This window comes from Symphodus melops, assembly GCF_947650265.1.
Source record: "Symphodus melops genome assembly, chromosome: 17".
NCBI classification, from domain to species: domain Eukaryota; kingdom Metazoa; phylum Chordata; class Actinopteri; order Labriformes; family Labridae; genus Symphodus; species Symphodus melops.
Window position 1 is genome coordinate 9,003,116 of NC_136707.1, and position 22,584 is coordinate 9,025,699.

A 22,584-nucleotide genomic window follows, 5' to 3' on the forward strand; every position below is an offset into this window, starting at 1 on the left:
AAACTACACTAAACAGGGTCTCTCTGTTTTAATGCTCTGAAATCTACCTTTTAAATGACCAACTTTTCAAAAATAAATCACACTTACATTCAAGTTTCTGATGTTTTTCAGTCAGATCAAAGCGACATGACACAGAGCTGTTTCAACCTTACGCGATGGCCAGACAGACGCTGATCAGTGGAGTGATTTCTGTAAAAACCTCTTCGACCAACATAAAGGAAATGTAAAGAGGAATACTGACAGATGAGGGAGTTTTCTCTTCTGCGAATAAAAGAGCAGCTAAGCACACGTACAATAGAGATCTCTTTATTATAGTGCATTTATCAGATGTTACTACGAGTTTAAAAAAGCATAAAGGTAATTCAGAAATACAGATGCACATACCCTGTAATTTCAACAGAAAAAAACAATCGCTAAAATTAAAGCTTCACATCTGAACAAGGGTACGTGTATGACTTCAAGTTAAAATACATTTTCTTCGAGATTATATACATTTGTATTTCTTGCTGTATACCAGATCATGCCCCTCCTCCCATCAACTTTATGGATGTATGGGAAGTAAAGAAAGGTCCAAAAGAAAAGTGAGGAAGACAACATGTCCCAAAGTTGAAAAGAAAAGGAGAATTTAAAGTCTGAGGTCAGGGTGATATAGTGACAGTTTAGAGTTGGTGTATTAGTTGCTTGAACCTTTTGGGATTATTGGGTGCAAACTATTCTGTTACTGGGTGAACTGGTGCAACACGCATACTTAAAAGTTGAAACCGTCTGCTGGTGTAGAGCGATGGGATGTGTTCATGTCTATAGGTTCATTGCGATGGCTGATGGATAACCTTCTGTGTTCACACGAGCCTGTGTTGTGCTATGTTTATGAGTTTGTGCAAATGGCATCAGAGGGAAATTACAACAGATAACTTCCAGGAGCAGAGCCCTGGCTACATGCAAGGGAAAAACCACCATTAAGCCTGAAGCGTCGAGGAAGCATTTACAGCATCGATAGTCCAGAGCAAAAGACTTTTTCTTCTTTTTTTTTTTTTTTGCATTGAACTGTACCGTGTATTGCAGCGCGGACTATTTTGTTCAAAAAGAAATGGTTTATCTTCAGGAAACACTTCAGTGGATCCAAAACGGAGCAAACACAACTAAGCCCTTTCTTAAATCTAACCAATTTGGTCCCGAGAGCGTCTTCCAGAGAAAAGTCAAGACTGCACACCTTGCACATCCGCTCATGCATATGTAGAACAGGTCATGCGTGCATTGAATGTAACAATTAATAAAAAATAAAAAAATCATAATTGAAAAGAAAACAATAACCCAGAGAAGTAAATATGACAGATTAAGACCATCGGTAAAGAAGAAGAGAAAAAAAAAAAAAATTAGAAGAAAGAAAAAGACACGAGTGGGAGCAACTCTTAAAATGGCCTCACCCTTCCAAAACAACGGAAATCCCACACAGCACCCAGAGGGTACACGCATTGATTCAGGGTGTAGAAGCTACAGGCTGTGAAACATTAACTACCTTTGCTTAAGAGAGTCATGGCGGGTTGTTTTTGTTTATCCAGGGTGTACAAAAAAAACAAAACAACGAAAGGCCTCATGTATATAAATACTGGAGGTGATGGCTATAAAGAGGCTTACTTTCAAAGAGGGGATTACATTTATTTAAAACAAACAAATGCTTCTTACTGAGGCGTTGGGTTAGACTGCTGAGGGTCAAACTTAAATTCACTAAATCTAAGTTCAATAAGAAAAGTCAGCGGGTCTGAGATGGTCAGCTATTCTGTTGCGTCAAACCCTGTGGAGTACCAGGCTTGATCTCATGCTCAGAGACGTCTAAATGACCCAGGACTCAACGTCCTGTGTGTTCAGTCTTTACAGTGGAAGGATGAGGTGCTCGAGAGTTAACCGTGTTTCAAGGCACAGCTCGAGGCTGCTCCCACTCCACTCACACTCACACACTCATCCATGCAGAAATACTTATCAAAACACACTCGTACAGTGAACAGATGCAGAGAGGCACTGGCCAACAGTCCACCACTTCAGATGAAAGAGGACAGAGAGGAAAAAAATAAGAGCGAGAATGAGACCAGCCCCCCCCCCCACATTCTGCAGTCACAGAGATGAGAGAAGAGGGGGGGTGAAGTGATGCATCATTTGACGTTCTTCAGCTCGTTTGACAGCCAGTCCAGACCCTCGTAGAGGCCGTCTCCACTGGTGGCGCACGTGGATTGGATGTACCAGCTGCGGCCGCGCAGGGACTGCAGCTGCAGCTTGTCGGTGATCTCTGCTGCATTCATGGCATTGGGCAGGTCCTGAAAGAGCAAAACAAATATAAATAAAAATCAATTCACGGGAAGAAAAAAAAAAAGGGGGGGGGGGGGGAACCATCAAAAATTGCCCTCTTACAGTTTCTCTGGATCACTTTAAAGCTACTTACAATAACCATCAGCTTCATAATTGTAGAAAACAGGCTAAAGTAGAGATCGGTCAAGATTATTTTTTTTAACCATTAGTGGTTGGTTGTCCTAGTTTAAGAACATCAACATAGACTCGCCTGTTTGTTGGCAAACACGAGCACCACGCAATCCCTCAGCTCGTCCTCAGCCAGCATTCTCATCAGCTCGTCCTTTGCCTCCCCGACTCTCTCCCTGTCGTTACTGTCCACCACAAAGATCAGGCCTGGAAACAGAGGACAGGTTGTTTTTGTTTGTTTGCATCAACGGAGACGACAACGGTTTCAAAAACTTAAAAAAAAAAAACTAAAAAACGCTCGCAGAACAGCAGAAAGTCTCTCACCTTGTGTGTTTTGGAAATAATGCCTCCACAGCGGTCTGATCTTGTCCTGACCGCCCACATCCCACACGGTAAAACTGATGTTCTTATAGTCTACCGTCTCAACGTTGAATCCTGCAGAAGAAGAAGAGAGAGAGAGAGAGAGGATAAGGGTCAGGGTTTCCATTGACACGGGGTGCCTTGAACTCATCGTCAGGAAGGTGAAGAGGTGAAGAGTAAGAGGACGTACCGATGGTGGGGATGGTCGTAACGATCTCTCCCAGTTTGAGCTTGTACAGTATGGTGGTCTTTCCCGCAGCATCCAATCCGACCATGAGGATTCTCATTTCTTTTTTGCCAAACAATTTGCTGAACACATGACTAAAACTGATCCCCATCTTGGCTCACCTGCAGAAGGACAAACAACGGCGGGGTGAGCTCTCTTTATAATAAAAAAAAAAAAAAAAAAAAAAAAAAAAACCCGATGTGACCACGGAAAAAAAAGGTTGGAAGAGAGAAGATGAGGTTAGTTCACGGTTTTTTTTGTGTCCGTTTTTTTTGTGTGTCAGTGCTGAAAAATGTCAGCATTAGTCTTTTTTTTTTTTTGGACCGCTCCAAGAGAACTCTGGACTACATGCCGAGTTATTTGGATACCAAACGTGTAGCTGGGCCTGTGTTAGTGCCAGGCAATGCACTGATCTGATATCAAGAGCAAGAGGAAATAAATGTTTGAAGTTAATGAGAGCTGAAAAACGTCTTCAGTCAGTAACCAGCTGAGAGTATAGAATAAATCAAAGATTAAAAAAAAAAAAAGACATTCATCTGTTTTCCCTTCAATATGATCCATTCTTTAATCCCTCAACAAAAGAAGAATCAGGGAGGAAAAACTGTCACGGAAAGTTTCTTAGTTGTGAACAATCACAGCACACACGAGCGCGTCCTTCACTCGGTGAGATCAACGAACGCACGGTGAAACACCCACCAACTGATTCATGAAGACAAACCTATAACTCATATTTCAAAACAGGTTTTTAAAGGTGCTGCTGTTGTATCGTCACGTGCAGGCTGACAGCTGTTTTTAAAAAGCAGGATGTTAGGTTTTTGTTGTTGTACTGGGCTGATTTGATGAAGAAAGTCAACAGTGTGCACATAAAAGGAGGAGAGCGTCAGAGGACGCAGCACACACTCCTGGGAAACTCTCCGGCGGTTCGTCGTCTGCGTTTGCCGACGTGTGACTACGAAGAAAGCCGTTTTCAAAAGTTCAACGGCAAACCAGATCGATCTGGTCGGAAGATCACAAACCCCAGCGGAGGGCTTCACACAAAGAGTTCATGACCAAGAGATTGTGCACAGCTGACTGTCACTGATGGATAGATGAGGAAACACAACACACGTTTCATTACAACTTCACTGTACGTTCTCTTAAACAGGAAAAAAAAAAAAACAGGATTTGAGTTTACACCAATCTGCTTATTGTTTTTTTCCCCACATCATCGTATATCAACATAATATGTCCCTCTGTCCTCCCACAATCACAACCATATAGCTATACAACAGACAGTACTGACGTCACAATACAGCGCCCCCTATTTAAAAAAATAAAATAAATACTCACTCCCTGATATTTAATAGTTTGGAAATCCATCAGCCTCATACGTTATATCACATTATAGTTAATGAAGAAGAAAGGTATTTAGAGATTACATTATGTAGTAACCATGACGTCAGAACCGTCTACACAGCGATGAGTGTGTTAAAGAGTAGCTGGAAATTATAAATACGGATCAATGGATTTTCAGCAAACTACTTCTACATTGTTCCTTCTCTTCCTTCATTGGTCAATACAAATTTAAAAGAAAGCATCAATATTATGGATCTGCTAAATAAATTCTCTCTTGATCATGATACAAATAATCTGTCTCCACTTATACTCCTTGTAAATTCAACACATGTGGAGTTAGAGGAGGACCGTCCTCCATTAGTCCTCTCAGAACCGGACAGAGCTGGTGTGAACTCTCAGACGAGCACACAGCACAGATGTGGACTCTTCTAGTAACGATGAAGCAGGTTAGCATCTGAGCTAACTGAAATCTGAGGGTCCACACACAGAAAGCAATGCGAGGGTGCAACTTTGGTCCGACTCGAGTGTTCTTTTAATAAAGCCCGTCGAGAGAAAAACCAAAAATCAAAATCAGAGAAGTATTGACATCAGATAACTTAAAAACAACACGACAGAAAAAGGAACAGAAATAAAAGATGCTGGTCCCCATTATGCAGCTGTAATCTCAGCTTCCTGCTACAAATCACATAGTATAGTAAAAACGTCAACTATGGCACAGTTAGCCTATCCAGAAGTCACTAACACTGATGTTAAACTAAGCCTCGTATATGTGAGGGCTTTTTTGTTATGTCTAGCACATTTTTACAGTCAGAAAAATACTCATTTATATTATCAGTTAATTTCTATAGTGGATCAGGTTGGAGGCCAAGCTGAGGCATGTGAGGGTGTACAGAGGAAACAGGACTGACTGGTTCCTGTTCACACGACGCGACAGGTGTGTTTAAAGGTGTAACGAACAAACAGGCTAACTGTGGTTCAGTTCTGCAATCACTTTTGTTGGATCGTTAACAAATGATGAATGATGATGATCATCATCATCACGGATGATAGATCATTGTCTTAACGTCACTAATAAACAAACAAAAGGCTCGTTTGGTGTTTCACAGTGACCCTAAAAAAACAACCCAAAACCTCCGCGTACGGAGTTTACAGGTCAATACCACTCATGGGGGTCTTAAAACACACTCGTACGTTATAGAAAGGAGTTAAAGTTGATAATCTCTTACATTGTCGAGCTAACAATAGCAGTGAAGCAGGAAGACGAGTTAGTGCTAACCTGAGTAAAGCTCATTACTGTTAGCTTCATAGCCTAGCTGTATTTTAGTGACTGTTCAACATCGACACCATTTGTTAAAGAGCACAATCTCAGAGTTTACAAGAACACATCTGAATGATACACCCACCTGATGTTTCAGGAATACCTTAAAATTCAAAGGCTACAGGAGTTTTTGGTGTTTGTTTGCATGTAATTAATTTCCATTGACTTAACTGCTAAAGAAAGAGCTAACGCAATTCAAGATCCTGGTTTTAAATGTACATATCAGATACATGTAAAACTTAATCCGTGTATAGGCCCGTTCACCTATCACAGCATAAAGTACATCTATAACATATTATTTCTAAATCGTCCTGATTAATTTTTGTACCTTTTAATGCTTCTCAGTCCTTCTTCAATGGTCCTGCTCAGAAACAAAATGGCTGTTTTTCCGGCGTTGTCGTCGTCATCAGCGTAGGCATTCTTCTTCGCGTTCTTCTTCTTCTTCTGTGGTTTTTAATGGCCGCTGGACTCTAAGAAAGTTACGTGATCGCCATCTGTTGAGTTAAACTACTTACGCTCGGATTTTCCTCAACAGAAACCTCTACCGCTTTTACCAAACATTGATCCTGTTGCATTTGTCAGTGGGTCATCAGATTCATCTGTGTACTTGATCATGATCTGCACATCGTTTCTCTAAGACTTGCTAAAGCTAAATCAACATTTCTTTTCCTTTATTTTTTAGTAACTCCAAGTCTATTTTAGATGTGTCAAGCATCCACATTGGAACTGGTGGCCACAATACAATTTGTCTGATGTCCTCACTGTATTTTTGGGTTCTGTCCTTTTCCCAACATGTATTTAACACGTGGGTGTCTCCATCTCTCCTCTCAGGTTCAGCCAATATTATGCTGACAGCAGATTCCTCCTTTAACACAGTGGCATATCTCCATACCTCAACCTGAAGGGTACATATGGAGATGACTTAACCGCCCACATATACAAAGAGCCTGGGCCTGAATCAGTTATAACCCTGCAAGTACTGTTTTTGCTGCATGTCCATATACCACAATCCCATACTTGATCGTACTGTAGAACGAATTAATGTTCGTTTTTCAAGGCAGAAGCTTTTGCTCCCCAATTTACTCCCACAAGAACTTCTCATTACGTCATTTGTATTGATTAACAATATTCCTTTAGCATTTAGTCTTTTTATTTGTATTCCACCATCATATCTATTTCTGTAAATAAAACGTGTACACATTTGCCTATTGTGCTCAGATCTTTTCCAGGTTTCCATATGTCCAGTAATCACTTCCTCCTTCCAACTAACTGGTGACCTTTCTTCCTCCCAGCTTCTTTTATAACATTAACACTCTATCTGTCGTTTTCTGGAGCACTCCAATTTACCGTAGTTTGCTCTCCCATAGCCTTAATGGTATACACTCGTCACATCACTTTCTCCTACAAGGGGTCGTCTTTCAATTCTTACATTTACTCCAGTAGGTTCTTTTTGCTTCTATAGTTCTCCGAACCTCTGACTGAGCTTTTTTATTTGTTTAAAATGATGACTTATCCTCTTCTGTGGTGTTTTATGGTGGTAGAAAACTATGATATGGTTGGCTATTGTAGTGCTAACTCTTTCCACTGATGGTGAACTGAAGATATTTAGCATGTTGAATTATCAGTTTGACAACATAATTTATTTGTAATTCTGATGGGATTTTTTCTTCATATTCTAATTTTTTGGGGACGTAATAATAAATAAATAATCTGAATACTCATAATATTGTGCACACTATCAGACCTGCTGACTTATATTAAAAGTTAAAACTATAACAATCCCTTCAGGTTCCTATTTTACATTTCAATATGAAGTCCACTAGATGGGGCTCCATCCATTGTTGTTTTTCTCTGCTTACTACTGAAGTTAACAGCATGGTTTGATAGGAGCAGAATAAATGGCCTCTAATATTACTGAAGGCTCATATCACCATCTATTGTTATGTGTGTCATTCACAGAGTTATAAAAATAAAGCATGTTTTGCTTCAATTTCATTTATGATGTTTGTGAACTTTTTTTTTTTTCTTCTAGCATGTTTTGTTCCTCTGATCCAGTCAGGAACCCAACACTAAAAAGAGAAGATTAGAAGAGAAAAGCAAGTGAAGCAAACTCAATATTGCTTGGAAAACGTTAGTGGATTCTTTCGGAGTTGGAGAAAACTGACGATACATTTACAAAAACCCTATGACGTCAAACATGTTTTTTTTTTAAATACATAGTTTAAATGTCCGTACAAAGGGCTCGATCTAAGGTTTGGATTTCAAAGCGTATAGGACTATTAGAGATCTATAGCCAGATGTATTAAAGAAATCTTTTACAGCAGGTCATTTTGAATCTCGAACCACCTGCAAAGGGAGGGAACATACATCCTCTAAATTAAATCCAATGAGAGTTCAACTAGATGATGCCCACACCTCCCAAAAAAGAGCCCTGCCTCCCAGCGAACCAGTGGGCTTGGCGCACAGTATTGAAATGTGCATGTGCATGTGGGGCCGTGTAAAGAGATGCGCCGGGCAGACGGCACAGACTTTCTCCGTTGACGAATCATCGAGATGAAGAGCAGCGCCAATCCGGCACCATGCGCTCCAGGCTCCCACGGACCGCCTGCCTACTGCGACTCGTTGCACTATGCATCCTTCTCTCGCAAACAGCAGCTTATTTTGGGTCAGCTCTTTTATTTGTATTTCTTTTGTCTTTGTTGTTTTCATCGTAGAGAGGTCGCATCACCTTTTAGCCACATTACGCACGCGTAATGGTGCAAAAACATTTGTGCTATTGGGATTATCATTACTGGTTACTCAAGGAGCAAATAAAAGAAACAAATCTAAACTTCCTGTTTATGTCTATATACATGTTTTTTTGATTAGCTAAATGATAATTTTACTGTATATGTTTGCTTTCTTGTTCTATTAGTTAAACCAAGAAAAGAAAGTAGGCTACTTCCCATTTCCTCACGTATATACTTACAATAATACCAGAAAATGTTGGTGATAAAAAAGAACCATGCTTTTTTTAAACATGTAAATATTAATTGCATGCACTTTTTTTTTTTTTTTTTTACAAATACAGATCCCCAGAAATAGTCATGTGTTTCTTCTTTTCCAAAGACTGACAGGTCGGGAGCCCTTGGTGTTCTTACCGGGTCCGTTCCCCAATGACCCTCCGACAGGTAAAGCGCACCTGAAGCAGTGCGAGCAGATGACTCTGACCCGGCGGCAGAAGAGGCTGTGTCGCAGGGAGCCCGGCTTGGCCGAGACGCTGCGGGAGTCTGTGCGACTCAGTCTACTGGAGTGTCGTTATCAGTTCAGGAATGAGCGCTGGAACTGCAGCATGGACGGCCGAGGAAGCCTTCTGAAAAGAGGTAAGTAGCCTCCTAGCAGTCTACACATTCTGCATGCCGTGCAGTTTTAGTATGAAATGAACCGTCAGTTTAAGCGGCGAGTGCCTGAATCGATCCCGTGATAATCCACCACTAAAATCTCGTGTTTTTATTTATTTATTGTTTTTTTCTACAATAAGTTAAATAATGGAAACATAATTTGATCCTAAAACATGTTATTATATAAAATTATGCAGAAAAAGTTACTGAAATTAATGATTAGCAAATGATGCTGTTAGAGGTGTTTGGGGTAAAAAAAAAATGAAGACCGATATTAAGTGTTTCTGTTTTTTTATTATCTACAAAAATATGTTATCTATACGGAAAATAAATCAAATAAAAACATTTATATATAGAAACATATATATCACTTTCAGTATGCAAAGTAAATCATTCTTTAAAGCATTTATTGTTGTTAATATTTTTTGGTTGCTGCCTCATGGTCATTAAGTTAAGCACCTTAACTGTTATTTAAAGATAATAACTCTTTCATACTTACATTATTCCTCGACATCCGTTTAAACAAACCAAGTCACACTTAACTCTCTCAACGATTGCGCATCCCTTTGATTTAATTAAAAAAAAAAACTTTTCCACAACTTGTCTTGTTGACAACTTTTTCCCTGACTTGATACAGCTATTGATTAGCTACTAAGCATGCGTGTGTGTGTGGGGGGTGAAATGTCCATACTAAATCACCATATTGCATACAAATCCATGCAAGTCTGCTTTGCACAGAAAATGCTTGAGTGCATATGGATATCAGTGTGTGGGAGAACATGAACAGGTCAGCACAGAGGTAATGAGAGTGTAGAAAGCCAAGAAATGTGGTGCGGTGGAGAGCGCTCTAGCCCTGTGGTTATTTTTATCTCGGGAAAGCGCCCATTCCCAGAGGAAAAGGGTGGCATGATTACCCACTTTCATCTGGGAAAAATCCTTCCTAGTCAAAATAATAATTAATTGGATCAAAATATAACCTGGTGGTGGTTTCAGGGGGAAGCAAATAACAGTGTGTAACCCAAAAGGAAAGGTCAGAAGACGAATTATGACACAAGAAAACTTGTAGAATAACGCTGAGGCTGTAGAAAAACCATGACAACTCTCTTTGTAAACATTTGGTTAAAAGGCTTCGTCAGTCCACAGAAGACATTTTGATGTTTACCAACCATGAATTAATCCCTAAAGCTCAACGTAGTTTTGACCCAGGAAACAACTTTGGAATGCCAAAAAAGGGTCTTGCGCTTAAAGCTCTTTAAATCCGTCCCCTCTGCCTCAAAAAAAAAAAAGGAAGTACATTTGGATTTTTTACACTTTTTTTCGATCTCCTCTGATGACTTTTTCGTTTATCCCAGCATTCAAGGAGACGGCCTTCCTGCTGGCAGTGTCCTCTGCAGCGCTGACCCATGCACTCGCCAAAGCCTGCAGCTCAGGTCGCATGGAGAGGTGTACATGCGACGAATCCCCCGGTATCCAGCATCGAGAAGCGTGGCAGTGGGGGGTCTGCGGCGACAACCTGAAATACAGCACCAAGTTCCTTAAGAAGTTCCTTGGCCAAAAGAGGGTCAGCAAGGACCTGAGGGCTCAGATTGACACCCACAACATCAACGTGGGAATACGGGTGAGAAACAACAAAACAATGTTGGACGTATTGCGTATTGCGTATTGCGTTCAATGTGTTGCAGCAAAACTGCCACCATGTCCATTTTTACAAGGTTGCCTCCCAAGCTCCAGGCATCGAAAAACATCACACATACCTGAGCCACACTTCGCTCAATTAGCTTAGCTGCAATTTTTACACAGCAATTACACCCCTGACACACTCCTGCGCCATCACAGACAGCCGAATTGTGATCCTAACATGTTTGTTTTGCACAGTGCCGGCCTCACAAAGGCCCCCTTATTTTTCCATCGTTGTTTGTCTCGCTGGAGACAAACGCAGACTCCGAGGGTGAGGCAGCACAGCAGGGAGACAGGATGGCTGTGGGATGGTTTGGAGCCAGGTGTTTTCAGGCATGATAAAGCTTGCTGTGCGGGCCTACAGAAAATTAAAGGTCTCATGTCAGAGAGAGAACGATTATAACCGTGGCCTCTTTTTTTTTTTAATATACAAGCGAGCATTTTTTTCCACTTACAAGATCACTGTGCTCTTCATAAATCCAACTAATGTTCATAACAACCAGTGTGTAGCTTGCAGGGGGAAAAAAAGCAAAAAAAAAAAAAAAGCAGGCCCCAGGGTGCTTCTCCTGCAGTTCACACCAAGATAGAGCCAGAGAGGGGAAAAAACACAACAGGAAGAACTATCTTATCTCATCTTAACTGAGGTAAATGTCTTCCTCTCTTAACACCAATGTGGCCGAGAAGAGGCCACAAGCCACGTTAACAAAAACAAGGAAAGGTCGACACCCCCAATCTCTCAGTAATGGCGCTCTGAGCCGCCTGAGGGGTTCATACCTGCGATGGGAGGAACTGAGCAGAACTTTTCAAGCTAGAAGTCCCCTCTGGCTCCTTCTGGATGACCTGTCTCTGCACCCCCCCCCCCCACCACCCCCCACCCCCACATCACGACAGCAGCTCTCAGGCTGAGTGATGGCGCTCTGATCGCTGACAATCAACGTCAGTGAGCTTTAAACTTAAATCCTGAGCACCATCACAAACTGCTGCTCGTTTTTTTTTTTTTTTAGGTTGGCACTTTTACTACAGAAATTCTTATCAATGTTTTCCATGAACAGGCATGTACAAAGAACAGGGTGGAGAGATTCCTATGTCTGCTCTGTTTGTCACCTCCGCCTCGGGCTTGAAGAAGAGAGACAGCAGAGAAGCAGATTGAGCTAGTTTCAACACATTGGGGGGAAAAACAAATGGCAAGAGCTGTCCAAGTGAGAAATGTGAGGTAAATGAAATACGACATTCTGAGCAGTCCCCCCTCAATCCATTATGTCAAAAATGTTTGACTGAGATGGGCTAAAGGCGCACTATCCCAGACTTACCACCCCAAACCCCAACCCAGCCTGCAGGAAACTCAGGTCCAGATAGACCTCCCAGATAAGAGGCCAGGTAATGAATCAAACTCAAGGAACTGACATCTCTCCCTCCTTTGCTTTTTTTTCTTTTCTCCTTATCTCAGGCAGTGAAGAGCGCACTGAAAACAACCTGCAAGTGTCATGGAGTCTCCGGCTCCTGTGCCGTACGGACTTGCTGGAAGCAGCTATCTCCTTTCCATGACACTGGGCGGCTGCTTAAGTATCGATACGACACGGCCGTGCGAGTGCTGAGCGTGACCAACGCAGCGACCGGGGAGACGGAGCTCGCGGGCCCTCGTCGTCACGGCCAGAGCCTTCGCACGACCGACCTGGTCTACCTGGAGGACTCACCTAGCTTCTGCAGGCCTTCCCGCTACTCCCCGGGTACAGGCGGTCGGACGTGCGCCAAAGACACCAGCTGTCAGAGTCTGTGCTGCGGGCGAGGTTATAACACGGCCATGCGCCTCACCAGCCTGTCTTGCCACTGCCAAGTCCGCTGGTGCTGCCATGTGGAGTGTCAGACGTGTGTGAGAGAGGAGGAGGTGTACACCTGCAAAAATGCATAACAAATTAGAGACAATGAGAAGAAAGTCGGCGAACACTTATAAACAACATCCGGACTTTACGAGCTCCTACAGACAATCCACAGAGGGACCTCCATCAAAGCACGTCTTTGCAAACTCATATTTTTTTTTTTATATGGGGAGGAATATACACATGTATCATATGCAATATTACAGGTTACTTGCTAAACTTCACCTGCTCCTGCAGCAGCTTTACTGTAGGTGAGAATGTTATGAACTCCTCTGCTTCTCCCGCCGGATGCACTGAAACGCCTCCTCCTCTAGGACAGAGGGGGAAATGAGCTCTTAAACAGGTACTGGACTGGACATAAGCAGCAGTGAGACAACCAACAGTGACTGTGTTTCACAGAAATGAATTGGCCACCTTTTCACTTGACTATTTATTATTGGTCATTGCGTCTGTTGTACTGCTGCTTTACACTTAAAGCTTCTTGTATCTAGGCGAAAGAGGCCTTAAAGGAACCCACCTGTCTGTCTGTCTTTCTGTCTGCTGTATTCAGTTTAATTCTGATTAAAAAAAAAAGCACTTAAGTTGCTCTTCCTACATGTGATACAAAGTGTTTCATTAATCTTAGAATCTCTTAAAATGTTTAAAACGAATCACTGGAAGCTTCGGGGTGAGGTTGATGCCATTGAAACGCTGTAACTCCATGCATTAACAGGGAACCAAGCCTGCTTTCAGTTGCTCTTATGGAAATGTCTATGGAAATGCCTCCATGAAGCCTAATTTGTGCTCAGCAGTACAAAGGGAAACACTCCGCGTAACACAGAGGGAATCACCGAGCAATGTCTTTGAAAAACAAAGAGGAATGAAAAACACTTAATTTCTTAACATACCATCTCTCCTGGCGTATTTCATCTATTTATAGACGCACACACTTTGCTGCGCTTTCAAGTTTAGAATTGCCAAACTGAAACAGTTGGTCCGATTAAGTCTAAATGCCTTTGAAGTGGGCTAATCATGCTGCTTATTCCCCCCTAATTGCTAATCAAAGAAAATCACCATGTTTACTCGCTAATTCTCTCATCTACACAAGCCTTACATTCCCATGTGTGCAGGTCGGACCCCAAATCCTTTACTTTTTTTTGGACTGATTCTGAACAGTACATATATTGTATCTCATGGTAGGACTCTGTGGCAATGTGGAATCATAATTTTCTACCTCACTTCATCTTTTGGCAAATATCAGTAAGATTTATGAGCTATGCAGAGTTATGTACTCTTCTTTTATTGTCTTAAAGTTCATATTTTAGGTTTTTGTACAGCCCTTTTCAATTTGGTGATACATATCCATATTTTAAAAGTCAGTGTTTTTTTTTTTGTTTTTTTTTATCGTGTTGCTTTACATACTTATTTAAAATAAATAACATTTATACATGGACGTATTTGTTAAAGTTGTGTTTGTTGTGTCTTTTCCAGCGCTAAAACACTTGCACACACACTCCACATGCAGCAATACACCTGTCCTGGAACTCTTAGCCTCACATCTATCGAGCAGTGAAACCACTTCCTGCTGATACTGGTCCGCCCTCCTTTTCATCTGAAAACGCTTGTGGTCTCGATGCATCACCCTTTAACCGCCCAGCAACAGGCGAGGGCAGGGTGGGTGGAGGACGCGCTTACAGGTGTTGTGCCTCCAGTCAGTGCGCGCACCGTGATGACAAAACCCCCCCCCAAAACGATGACTCCGAAAAATGCGATTGACCCCTGATTCACCATTAGAGAGTAACGTTCATCTGACAATGACAATGAGCGCAGTTTACATGCTATTATCCGTGAATCATAACTTTCCACTCATTTGTGCGGCACTAGTGAACCCACAACACACAGATGGCTATTGTACGAGGTAATCATGCTGAGTGCGTGCACGGCTGCTTTTGATGTTGCTCTCTAATTACTATGATTGCACATTATTATTCCTTATTAAAAACATCAAGCCGGAGTGTTTCAGTGAATTATTGGACAACTTAATTTACAATGGGTTTTTTTATTCCTTAGGTTTAATGACCTTCAGAATGTTTGGCATTGTCAGGACAAATTATACCTCTGAGTGATGAGTATACTCCATGACTGGAGGGCAAGAATCTGACAATTTATGCGACCTTTAGGAAAATGCCACTCAATTTAAACTGGAATTAAGTCAAAAATAGTTTCTGTATTGAAGTTGCAGAAAAAAAACACAACCTCCTAATAATCTTTCTACATTTCCCAAATATTCAGCATGATCACAAATGTATTGACAAGATACTTTAGAATGACTTTTTTTTTAATTCCTGAAATGCAGAGATTTAAGGTTTTAAAAGCACATTTATTTCAGCATTACACTTCTTAGCCTTAACCCTGAAAGCTAAGTCTCTTTAAAAAAAATCCCATCAGACTGACAAAAACAAAAGACTAAAAAGCTGAAACTGCGCTGTTCTAAAAAATGTGGGTTATGACTGGACAGCAAAAAAAAAAAAAAATCAGTCTAGCAACAGCATGACGTTGCAAATACTCGTTTCCTTCGCCGAGATATTGATTTCCCTTCTGAGACAATAAGGTTGAAAACATCAGCTGAGGATACATAAATGCGTCAGCCGTCTTTCGGATGACGGAGGTCAAACAAGTTCAGAAGTTAAGACTACTGACTCACTATATTAACTCGTCATATTATAATATTCCGGATCAATATTTAACTTTTTTTCAACAAGAAAGCCATACTGCGGGGGGGGGAAAAAAAAAAGGGACTTGTTTTTTTAGTATGATGAGGACATGAGTGTGTCACAGAGAGCTGGGTGCACGGGGTTGAGATACTGAGGGACATAAAGGAAAAAGATGAGAATGGAGGGATGAAGAGGGTGCGTTTTTGGCCCCCAGGAGGCCTATCCCCTGCTGCTGCTGTTGTTGTTTTATAATGAACTCCTAAAGCCTTCATTTCCCTCACTGCCCTGAGTGGAGGGGGTGCAGTGATGGGGGCTGCTCAGTCCACAGCCGGATTCGCACGCACAAGCCCTGAGGGTGGCTGCTTTGAGCAGGGTGGGGGGTTGGACGGAGCAGGGGTGCAATATGCAAGCTCCTGTGTGTGTGTGGGTGTGTGTGTGTGTGTGTTAGTGAGAGACAGACAGTCCTGATAGGAGACAGGTGAGGCCAGAAAGGTTTTTTTTTTGCATACGAGTGTGTGCATACTTGCTATGCGCACACCTGTGGTCACTTCAGTGGGAGTGACATGTGAGCGCGTGTTTGTTGTGGGGTTGTTCTGTGCGGGTGTGGGCTGCAGTCAGCCCGCTGTATGCTGGAGCTGCTCTTGGTCACCCTGAGACACTGAGTGACAGATAATGTAGGGTGACGCTGGCGGTAACACTATCTCTTGTGTCTGCCTCGGCCTGGTTCAGGTAAAGGTTACGATGGCTGGCAGGGCTGCAGCAGTGCATGGTGCTCTGATGGATGAAGATGAATCGTCACACGGGCAGGGGCATTTTTTTTTTGTTGTATTTGTATCATATTCGTGTTGCTTAGCAAAAAGATTTTATCCAGAGCAATTCATACAGCCTTCAGGTTTATACGTTACTAATTGATTGTAAGAACAGTAGACGTTAACTGAAGCGTAAAAAGGCTTGGTAGATACTTTGCTCAAGGACACAAAGCGCCGTCCTGTCCTGTAATCGGAACCTCTGAGCCCCAGGTCAAACATCTAAACTCTACAATACTTCCGCTTCTGCAGAGAAGGTTCTTAATCACATCAGAGCTCATCCTAATCCGTATACCGACATGGCACAGAGAGAAATTAAATAAAAAAGAGAAAGAAACAGATTTGTCACAGAAAAAAAAAAAAAAAAAAAAACGAAAGAAAAACAGAGAGACACATAGAGTTGTGAATACAGCATGGGGTAGGAATTTGGAATGTGAAATGACTAATGCAGTTGCTCAACCCACAACAAGAACATGCACTGCCTAGAGCCATGACAAGGCTGAGTGCATACCTCTATGGGGGGGCCGAACTCAGAGGCTGAGGTGGACTGGGACAGTGGCTGAGGTCCTCATGCTGGATGATGAGACGCTCGGGTGTAGTGTGAAGGTGTATGTACACGTGATGGTCAATTAAGCGGGCAGCAGGGCTGAAATGATTAATTTTTCTCCTGTGGACAGAAGGAACAGGAGGGTAGAACCGCAGCGCATCGGGAGCAGGAGTACAATGAAAGGCATGCATTTAAGCAGATATTGAGGAAGCCAGTTGTCTGTATTAAAAGAAAAGAAAACACACGTTTTCTATTGGAGACATTACTGCATTAAACACAGAAAAATGAAACGGTTCAGCTTAAGAGTCTTTTTGTCAATAAATAGAATTTTCCTCACTTTTTCTTCTGAAAGCATGAGTTATTGGTGGTAAAAATTATTTAAGAAAAATAAGTCTATGATCATATTTTATACAATTTTATTATGTCAATCAATCAACCATGTTTTCTTTGGGAGCATATTAGCATTCTTTCGCATTTCGTTCAAATGTTGTTCATCGTGTTGACTGTATCCCAACGGAGCTGCTAACATGGCTGTAGACACGTGTTTACGTTTAATGGGCCAAATGTGTTGAATCCAAAAACGAACAAACAGGATGATTAATAATGAAGCTAACCGTTTTAACTCCGCTATGTGTTCATCAAGAGACACCAAATGACCGGCTACAACATTCAAAAATGTGTGTTTGAGGTGTTCAACCAGCAAACTTCTCAACTGAAACAAAGACAAATTGAAGAAACGGTAAGGCGGGGGGGGGGGGGGGGGGGGGGGGGGCTGGATGCTTGAAGACGTGGCTAACTGCTAGCAGAAAGACAAAGCATACGGCAGGAGGTAGAACAGTCTGCTGCTCAAGAAGAGCATTTGGGATTTGTATACCCTGCAAATGTACAGTGTTATCCCACTTGACTTGTTCATTGTGAGCCATCTTCACTGGGAATCTCCTGTGGGAGGCTGTTCCCATGCTGCCCCGACAGAAACACCTGCAGCACCAACAACAGAGTTTACATTTCAGCTGCTGCGATAGGACGCGATAAGACCTCGTGCAGCTTCATCGCTGACTCCCTATTCTCAATATAAGGCACTCCTCTGCCTTTATCCCAGCTGCACACACACATTGACCTCCATTACATCCAAAACAAAACTTTCCCAGATCAACATTGTCCAACAGAGGAAAAACACAGATAAAAGCAGAGCTATGTGTACTCTCAAGCAGAAACATATCCAGAATATACGTCTGGAATGTTGTCTGTGCTACGCAAGTGCTTCCTGTTTGATTTATTTCCTTAAGCGCTTTAACTTATTGACTCAACACAGTCTTTTAAGCATTCAGGAACCGAATCATGTGTCATCAAAAACCGGACTTAATCATGACAGTGCGGTTGAGAGTGGGCGCATGTCTGTGGGTCGGAAGCTGTCATGCGAGGGGGAAGCACAGCGCAGGCCCTCCGTGCCATGTTGCTGTTTGTTGTTCCCATCCTGGCTGAGCTGTCATCCGACCACAGTGGCCGACAGCATCTCTCATCCTCCGAGGTCGGGGTGTCACAGGTGGTATGGCCACAGGGCTGTGTGTGAGTGTCTGACAGCTGGATGATCCCTCTCTGCTCTGTGTGGTCCGTCCAAATGAAGCAGGTGGGGAAAAGTACAGCGGGAAACAATGAGGCTGTCTCTCATTGGAAGAGAAAGTCTTTCTCCCGTGCACCTCTCAGAGCAGACCTGACACACATTTAAATGGAGGAACCATGGCTGGGTAAAGAGTCGATGAATAGTTCGTTTTGAACACTTGCAGGATTTTGTTTCTGTGATGCATCCCATTGTGGTGCTTGCACGTCTCCTTATAACCATTTGGGCCCATATTCATTTATTTCCCCTTTCCTTGAGTCATCTGGCAGTTATAAACAGATGTTTCGCTTTGCTATGCAGAGGTTGGTTTTTTTCCCCTCTTTCTTTCACAGCTGGTTTGCATCTCTTTGTTTCACTTTGCATGACTTTGAAGTTATTTAAAATCTCTACCTGGTCATGTGTGACTCCCTTTGTGATCATTTTACACACCGTGTGGTGATTCTTCGGTCTATTTGTGAACCTGTGCGCCTTTTTTACTTGTTGGTTTTAACCTTTTTTTTGTATTTGTCCATGTGTCTCTGTTTACTGCTCTAACATCTTTTCTTACGTGTCTCTTTATGCATCCCATTGCAGTCAGTTTGCGTCTACTTTGTGGTAATTTTGAGCCCATTTATTTCTCTCTTTGTAGCCATTTGGCATCTATAAACAGCGTTGTATCTCCATTTGAAGTAATTTTGCATCCCTTTGTTGTCATTCTGCATCTTGCAGTGTGAATCAAAAGTTGCTGCTGTTTTTTTTTTCTTTTTTATGTTTTTTTTTTTTTTTTAAATCTAAACGTCTTTGTTTTACATGTATACATACTATATTGGTAGTATAGGTTTATATTTAAATGCTAACTTTTGTTTTGTATGCACTTGTTTGCTTCCCTTTAAGAATTGATTAAATAAAGAGAAAGAATTCAGCATCTCCCATCAGTCATTAGGAATCTCTGCTTTGTCATTTTTTGCCTCTTTGTGGTTTTTCAAGCATCACGGTTTTCCCTGCCACAGTCATTTTGTGCTTGTTGTCATTCTGAGCTTTTTAGTCACTTTGCATCTCTACTTTCTCTTACATGAAACATTGTTAGCATTCACAACTTCATTAAGAGGATCTACTCCTACAGTAACCATGTGCAGCCACTTGCAACCCTCCCGCCCCGCCTCTGGACCCCTTTCCCATCAGAACCGCAGAGACTCTGGGAGCTTATGAGTTTCTCCTGTCAACTCTGACAGGCCCTCATTTGCTTTCATTCAGCGTCTCATCACAGCTTCAAAGACGAGTGGATCATCTCCCTCGGGGGGGAGTGAGAAGATCAGCATGCCTTCAAAAAATGACTGGTATCCAAAAACTGTTGACCCAAGGCGATTTTGCTCCTCATAATTGCCGTCTTCACTGTCTGTCTTGGGCAATAATTGGAGAGTTACGATTTGTTATATTGCCTAAAGTACATCAATAAGCACATTGTGTTGGAGTGATTCAGTCCCTTATAATTTTCTCTTGATGAACTAAACCGTTTTCCGTGTGGGGGGTAGTTACAGAATACACTGAGTGCTTTATACCAACCTACCAAACAATAACTCTGCTGCCAAGTGATCTAACCCGGACAGGAGACTGATCCAGGGCTAAACTATAGTCGGTTCCAGCAGAGCCCCCAAAGACCCAAAGCCAAGAGTCAGAAAATAGCATTCTTTGACGATCCACTGAGGTGGCCACACATGTACAACAAAATACACATTCCTGCATCTGGATCCACATATTTATAGGACACTATTCAATCCTGATATCAACGAATACTAGTCAGTTTATTATTGAAGCACTCAGCTGCTGTGGAGTGGACTGCTGTAATTCAGAAAGCATGCACTGTAATAGATCTAAATAACTAACGGTTTCATTAAGATGTCAAAGCTAACCTTTCCTTGAAAACATGTTCTGATAACTGTGATAAAAATGACAATAGGATTTTTCACCAAAGTAATCGTTTGAGTTGCTGCAGGATTTTATCTGTAGTGCGTTGTTTGAACACCGTGGTGTTGCTACTTTTCATTTCGATAAATCTACTTGAGTGATTCATGAACAAGTAACTAAAATTTAACATCTCAAAACTGTAGATTTACAATGATTATCTTGGAAACTATAATTACCTTAAAAATCTCAACCAATCAGTCATTATTTGTGTAGCAGCAATTCACAACAAATGTTATCTCAAGACACTTGTGTACCATCCCGAGGAAAGCTCATGTGCTCCCAGGAAAAATGTGGTTAAAAACTAAGATTTACAGATAGTAAATTTTAAGAATCGTGATCTGGGGGAAAAACAAAGTTCTCTCTTACTTTTGAAAACAACGTGCATTAAAAATCAGGTACTGGCACTACTATATCAAACTAGGTGTTACACACAGGTGATCTCTTGGTCAGTCTAAGTTGTGTGATCGTGCATTGCACCTGGAGTCTGGATTCCAGTTTGTGCCTGTGGTGCTCAGGTGTGCAGGAAAACCAGTAAGCTCATCTCATCCTTTCCTCAGGGCTGAAAGATAACGGACAGACAGAAGGAACCCCATGACCTTGAGAGAGAGAAAGAGAGAGAGAGAGAGAGAGAGAGATGGAGCTGAATCTGTCTCATGTATTGTTTATGTAAATGGTTTGAGAGGACCTATTCCTCCTTTAGTTTTTCGTCACTCCAAGTAACAGGTAAAAGCTGTGCTGCCCCGGGGATCTCTTGTGAAAACTGAAAAAAAAAAAAAGAAAGAAGAAGAAGAAGAAGCAAGAATTGGCATGAACAGATCTCAAGGTTTCTGACATGTAGGTGTGGCTGAGAAAGGACCTCCGTTGAGAAGTGTCTAGCCTGAAGAAACAACCATCAACTCAAGTAGCATCAGGCAGCAGAGGAGAACTGTCTGGGCCATGTTCTGAGTGCTGTGCTGAAAGAGGTAAACAAACACAGCTACCACCAGTAAACAGGAGCTGGAATCAGTTTAGTGCACTAAACAGGTCAAAGGTGCATGAATTTACATTACTTGCTGGCTGATCTTCCACTCCTCATTTAGCAGACAGAACAGACGGTGATGCAGGGCTGTAACAAGGTGATTGAGGTGTGGTTTAGTTGAGGTGCCAGCCTGCCAGGTAGCGCCTCAGGAGGAACTATTGTGAAATTCTCACACCTTGTTCTGGGAAATCAAATCAGGCCACTTCCCCACAACACTCTGTGTCTAACTAAGCTATGATGAGAAACTTGACACAAAATCTGACAACCTTCATTTAGTGATCATCTTACCTCAAAATGAAAAGTTGGATAGCTGAAGTTGTAGTGTCTCCTACTGCAGGCGGGGAGGAAGCTTCTGGATGTTCATGCAGAGATATTCTGACACCTATCTGTGGAAAAAGACGATGGCCTAATTAGAGTGAATCGGGGTGAGCTGACAAAAGCTGGCCCCCGGACATGTTTCGCAGTCTTTCCTGTCACATGTCTACATGTCAACAGATTATGCTCCATGCCCTCACAGCTCATCTAGGTAGAGAATGGATCTCTGCTATCACACCTGTCAGACATGAAGTTCAAGGGAAAATCTGATACAATGGAAATACTGCCTACAGCTTAGATTTAAATTTGGGAAGTTTAGCAACCAATTGTAGTCTATAACCTTAACAGACATTTTGACTTCTCCATTAACCACCACACGTGACTCAGTGTCTGCACAACATGAACTACTTACATAAAGTGATAGCATTTTGTGTTTTGTGTTGTGTTTGTGTGATAGAACTATTTGCTAAATTCATGGAGTTAAAAAAAACAACTTTTTATTTGGTTTCTCACCATATTAGTTTGCGGCTCCGACACTAGGTGGCGTTTTTGTTACCATAACCTTAAGTCTGGGCCAAAGATAGTAAATACAACAGCATGACAAAAAAAATTGAACTCGGTAATAATTTCAGGTTTAAAATGCAAAACATATTTTACCTTAAACGTGTCAGTTACAAACATATACGAAACACAACTTCAAGGCCAGAGCATATTTAGAGTTGAAACCTATACCCTACAAAATATATTAACCATCGAAAGCATCCTAAAGCCTACACACTCTTCGATATTGCACTAGTACTTTCCTGCTTACCACATGTTTTTAACTTGTCGAGCTTGTTGATTTAAAGTTCCGTAATGTTTTCACCATAGAGAGTTTTAAACAGGTTGAAACATAACTGGCCATATAAACTGAGTCTGTAATTTGATGCGGAGTGAGCACTCATCTTTATTCGTCTCTCTTTTATGATGACGCTGCACCGCTTCCGCTTTGGTATTTCCGT

At 41.8% G+C, this 22,584-nt stretch overlaps 3 protein-coding genes and 1 long non-coding RNA gene across 6 annotated transcripts in view; 2 read left to right on the forward strand and 2 right to left on the reverse strand.

Annotated features, from left to right (window-relative positions):
• The window catches only part of gosr2 (golgi SNAP receptor complex member 2), an 87,884-nt gene that overhangs the window by 61,754 nt on the left and 3,546 nt on the right, over window positions 1-22,584 (forward strand). The window lies entirely within an intron of this gene.
• On the reverse strand, window positions 1,826-6,148 carry arf2a (ARF GTPase 2a). 2 transcript variants are annotated; one of them, XM_079366797.1, is made up of 5 exons: window positions 6,037-6,148; window positions 3,020-3,211; window positions 2,794-2,904; window positions 2,552-2,676; window positions 1,826-2,309 (listed from the first exon to the last, which is right to left on the reverse strand). In XM_079366797.1, the coding sequence occupies exons 2-5, from the start codon at window positions 3,165-3,167 to the stop codon at window positions 2,148-2,150; spliced, it is 546 nt and encodes a 181-aa protein (XP_079222923.1). In that variant the 5' UTR covers window positions 3,168-3,211; window positions 6,037-6,148; the 3' UTR covers window positions 1,826-2,147. The 2 variants fall into 2 exon arrangements, with proteins under 2 accessions (XP_079222923.1, XP_079222922.1); XM_079366796.1 differs by having other exon boundaries at window positions 3,020-3,177; window positions 6,037-6,146.
• wnt9b (wingless-type MMTV integration site family, member 9B) lies at window positions 8,112-12,860 on the forward strand. Its single transcript, XM_079365803.1, has 4 exons — window positions 8,112-8,373; window positions 8,817-9,070; window positions 10,441-10,706; window positions 12,213-12,860. Exons 1-4 carry the CDS (start codon window positions 8,288-8,290, stop codon window positions 12,672-12,674), a joined length of 1,068 nt encoding a protein of 355 aa, XP_079221929.1. The 5' UTR covers window positions 8,112-8,287; the 3' UTR covers window positions 12,675-12,860.
• On the reverse strand, window positions 12,569-22,540 carry LOC306837928. Of its 2 annotated transcripts, XR_013781006.1 has the most exons (6): window positions 22,395-22,540; window positions 21,557-21,654; window positions 20,728-20,846; window positions 16,653-16,808; window positions 12,858-12,950; window positions 12,569-12,658 (listed from the first exon to the last, which is right to left on the reverse strand). It is a non-coding gene; the product is annotated as an uncharacterized lncRNA (long non-coding RNA). The 2 variants fall into 2 exon arrangements; XR_013781007.1 differs by lacking the exon at window positions 16,653-16,808 and having other exon boundaries at window positions 22,395-22,534.

What these genes read in the sequence shown, in the direction of transcription:
- wnt9b (XM_079365803.1), top strand. Translation starts at nt 8,288, where the DNA reads ATGCGCTCCAGGCTCCCACGGACCGCCTGCCTACTGCGACTCGTTGCA. An exon ending in CAAACAGCAGCTTATTTTGG is followed by an intron (nt 8,374 to 8,816) that starts GTCAGCTCTTTT and finishes TCTTTTCCAAAG; the next exon opens with ACTGACAGGTCGGGAGCCCT. An exon ending in ACATCAACGTGGGAATACGG is followed by an intron (nt 10,707 to 12,212) that starts GTGAGAAACAAC and finishes TCCTTATCTCAG; the next exon opens with GCAGTGAAGAGCGCACTGAA.
- arf2a (XM_079366797.1), bottom strand. Translation starts at nt 3,167, where the DNA reads ATGGGGATCAGTTTTAGTCATGTGTTCAGCAAATTGTTTGGCAAAAAA. An exon ending in TTATTTCCAAAACACACAAG is followed by an intron (nt 2,677 to 2,793) that starts GTGAGAGACTTT and finishes CTCTGTTTCCAG; the next exon opens with GCCTGATCTTTGTGGTGGAC. An exon ending in TCGTGTTTGCCAACAAACAG is followed by an intron (nt 2,310 to 2,551) that starts GCGAGTCTATGT and finishes TTGCTCTTTCAG; the next exon opens with GACCTGCCCAATGCCATGAA.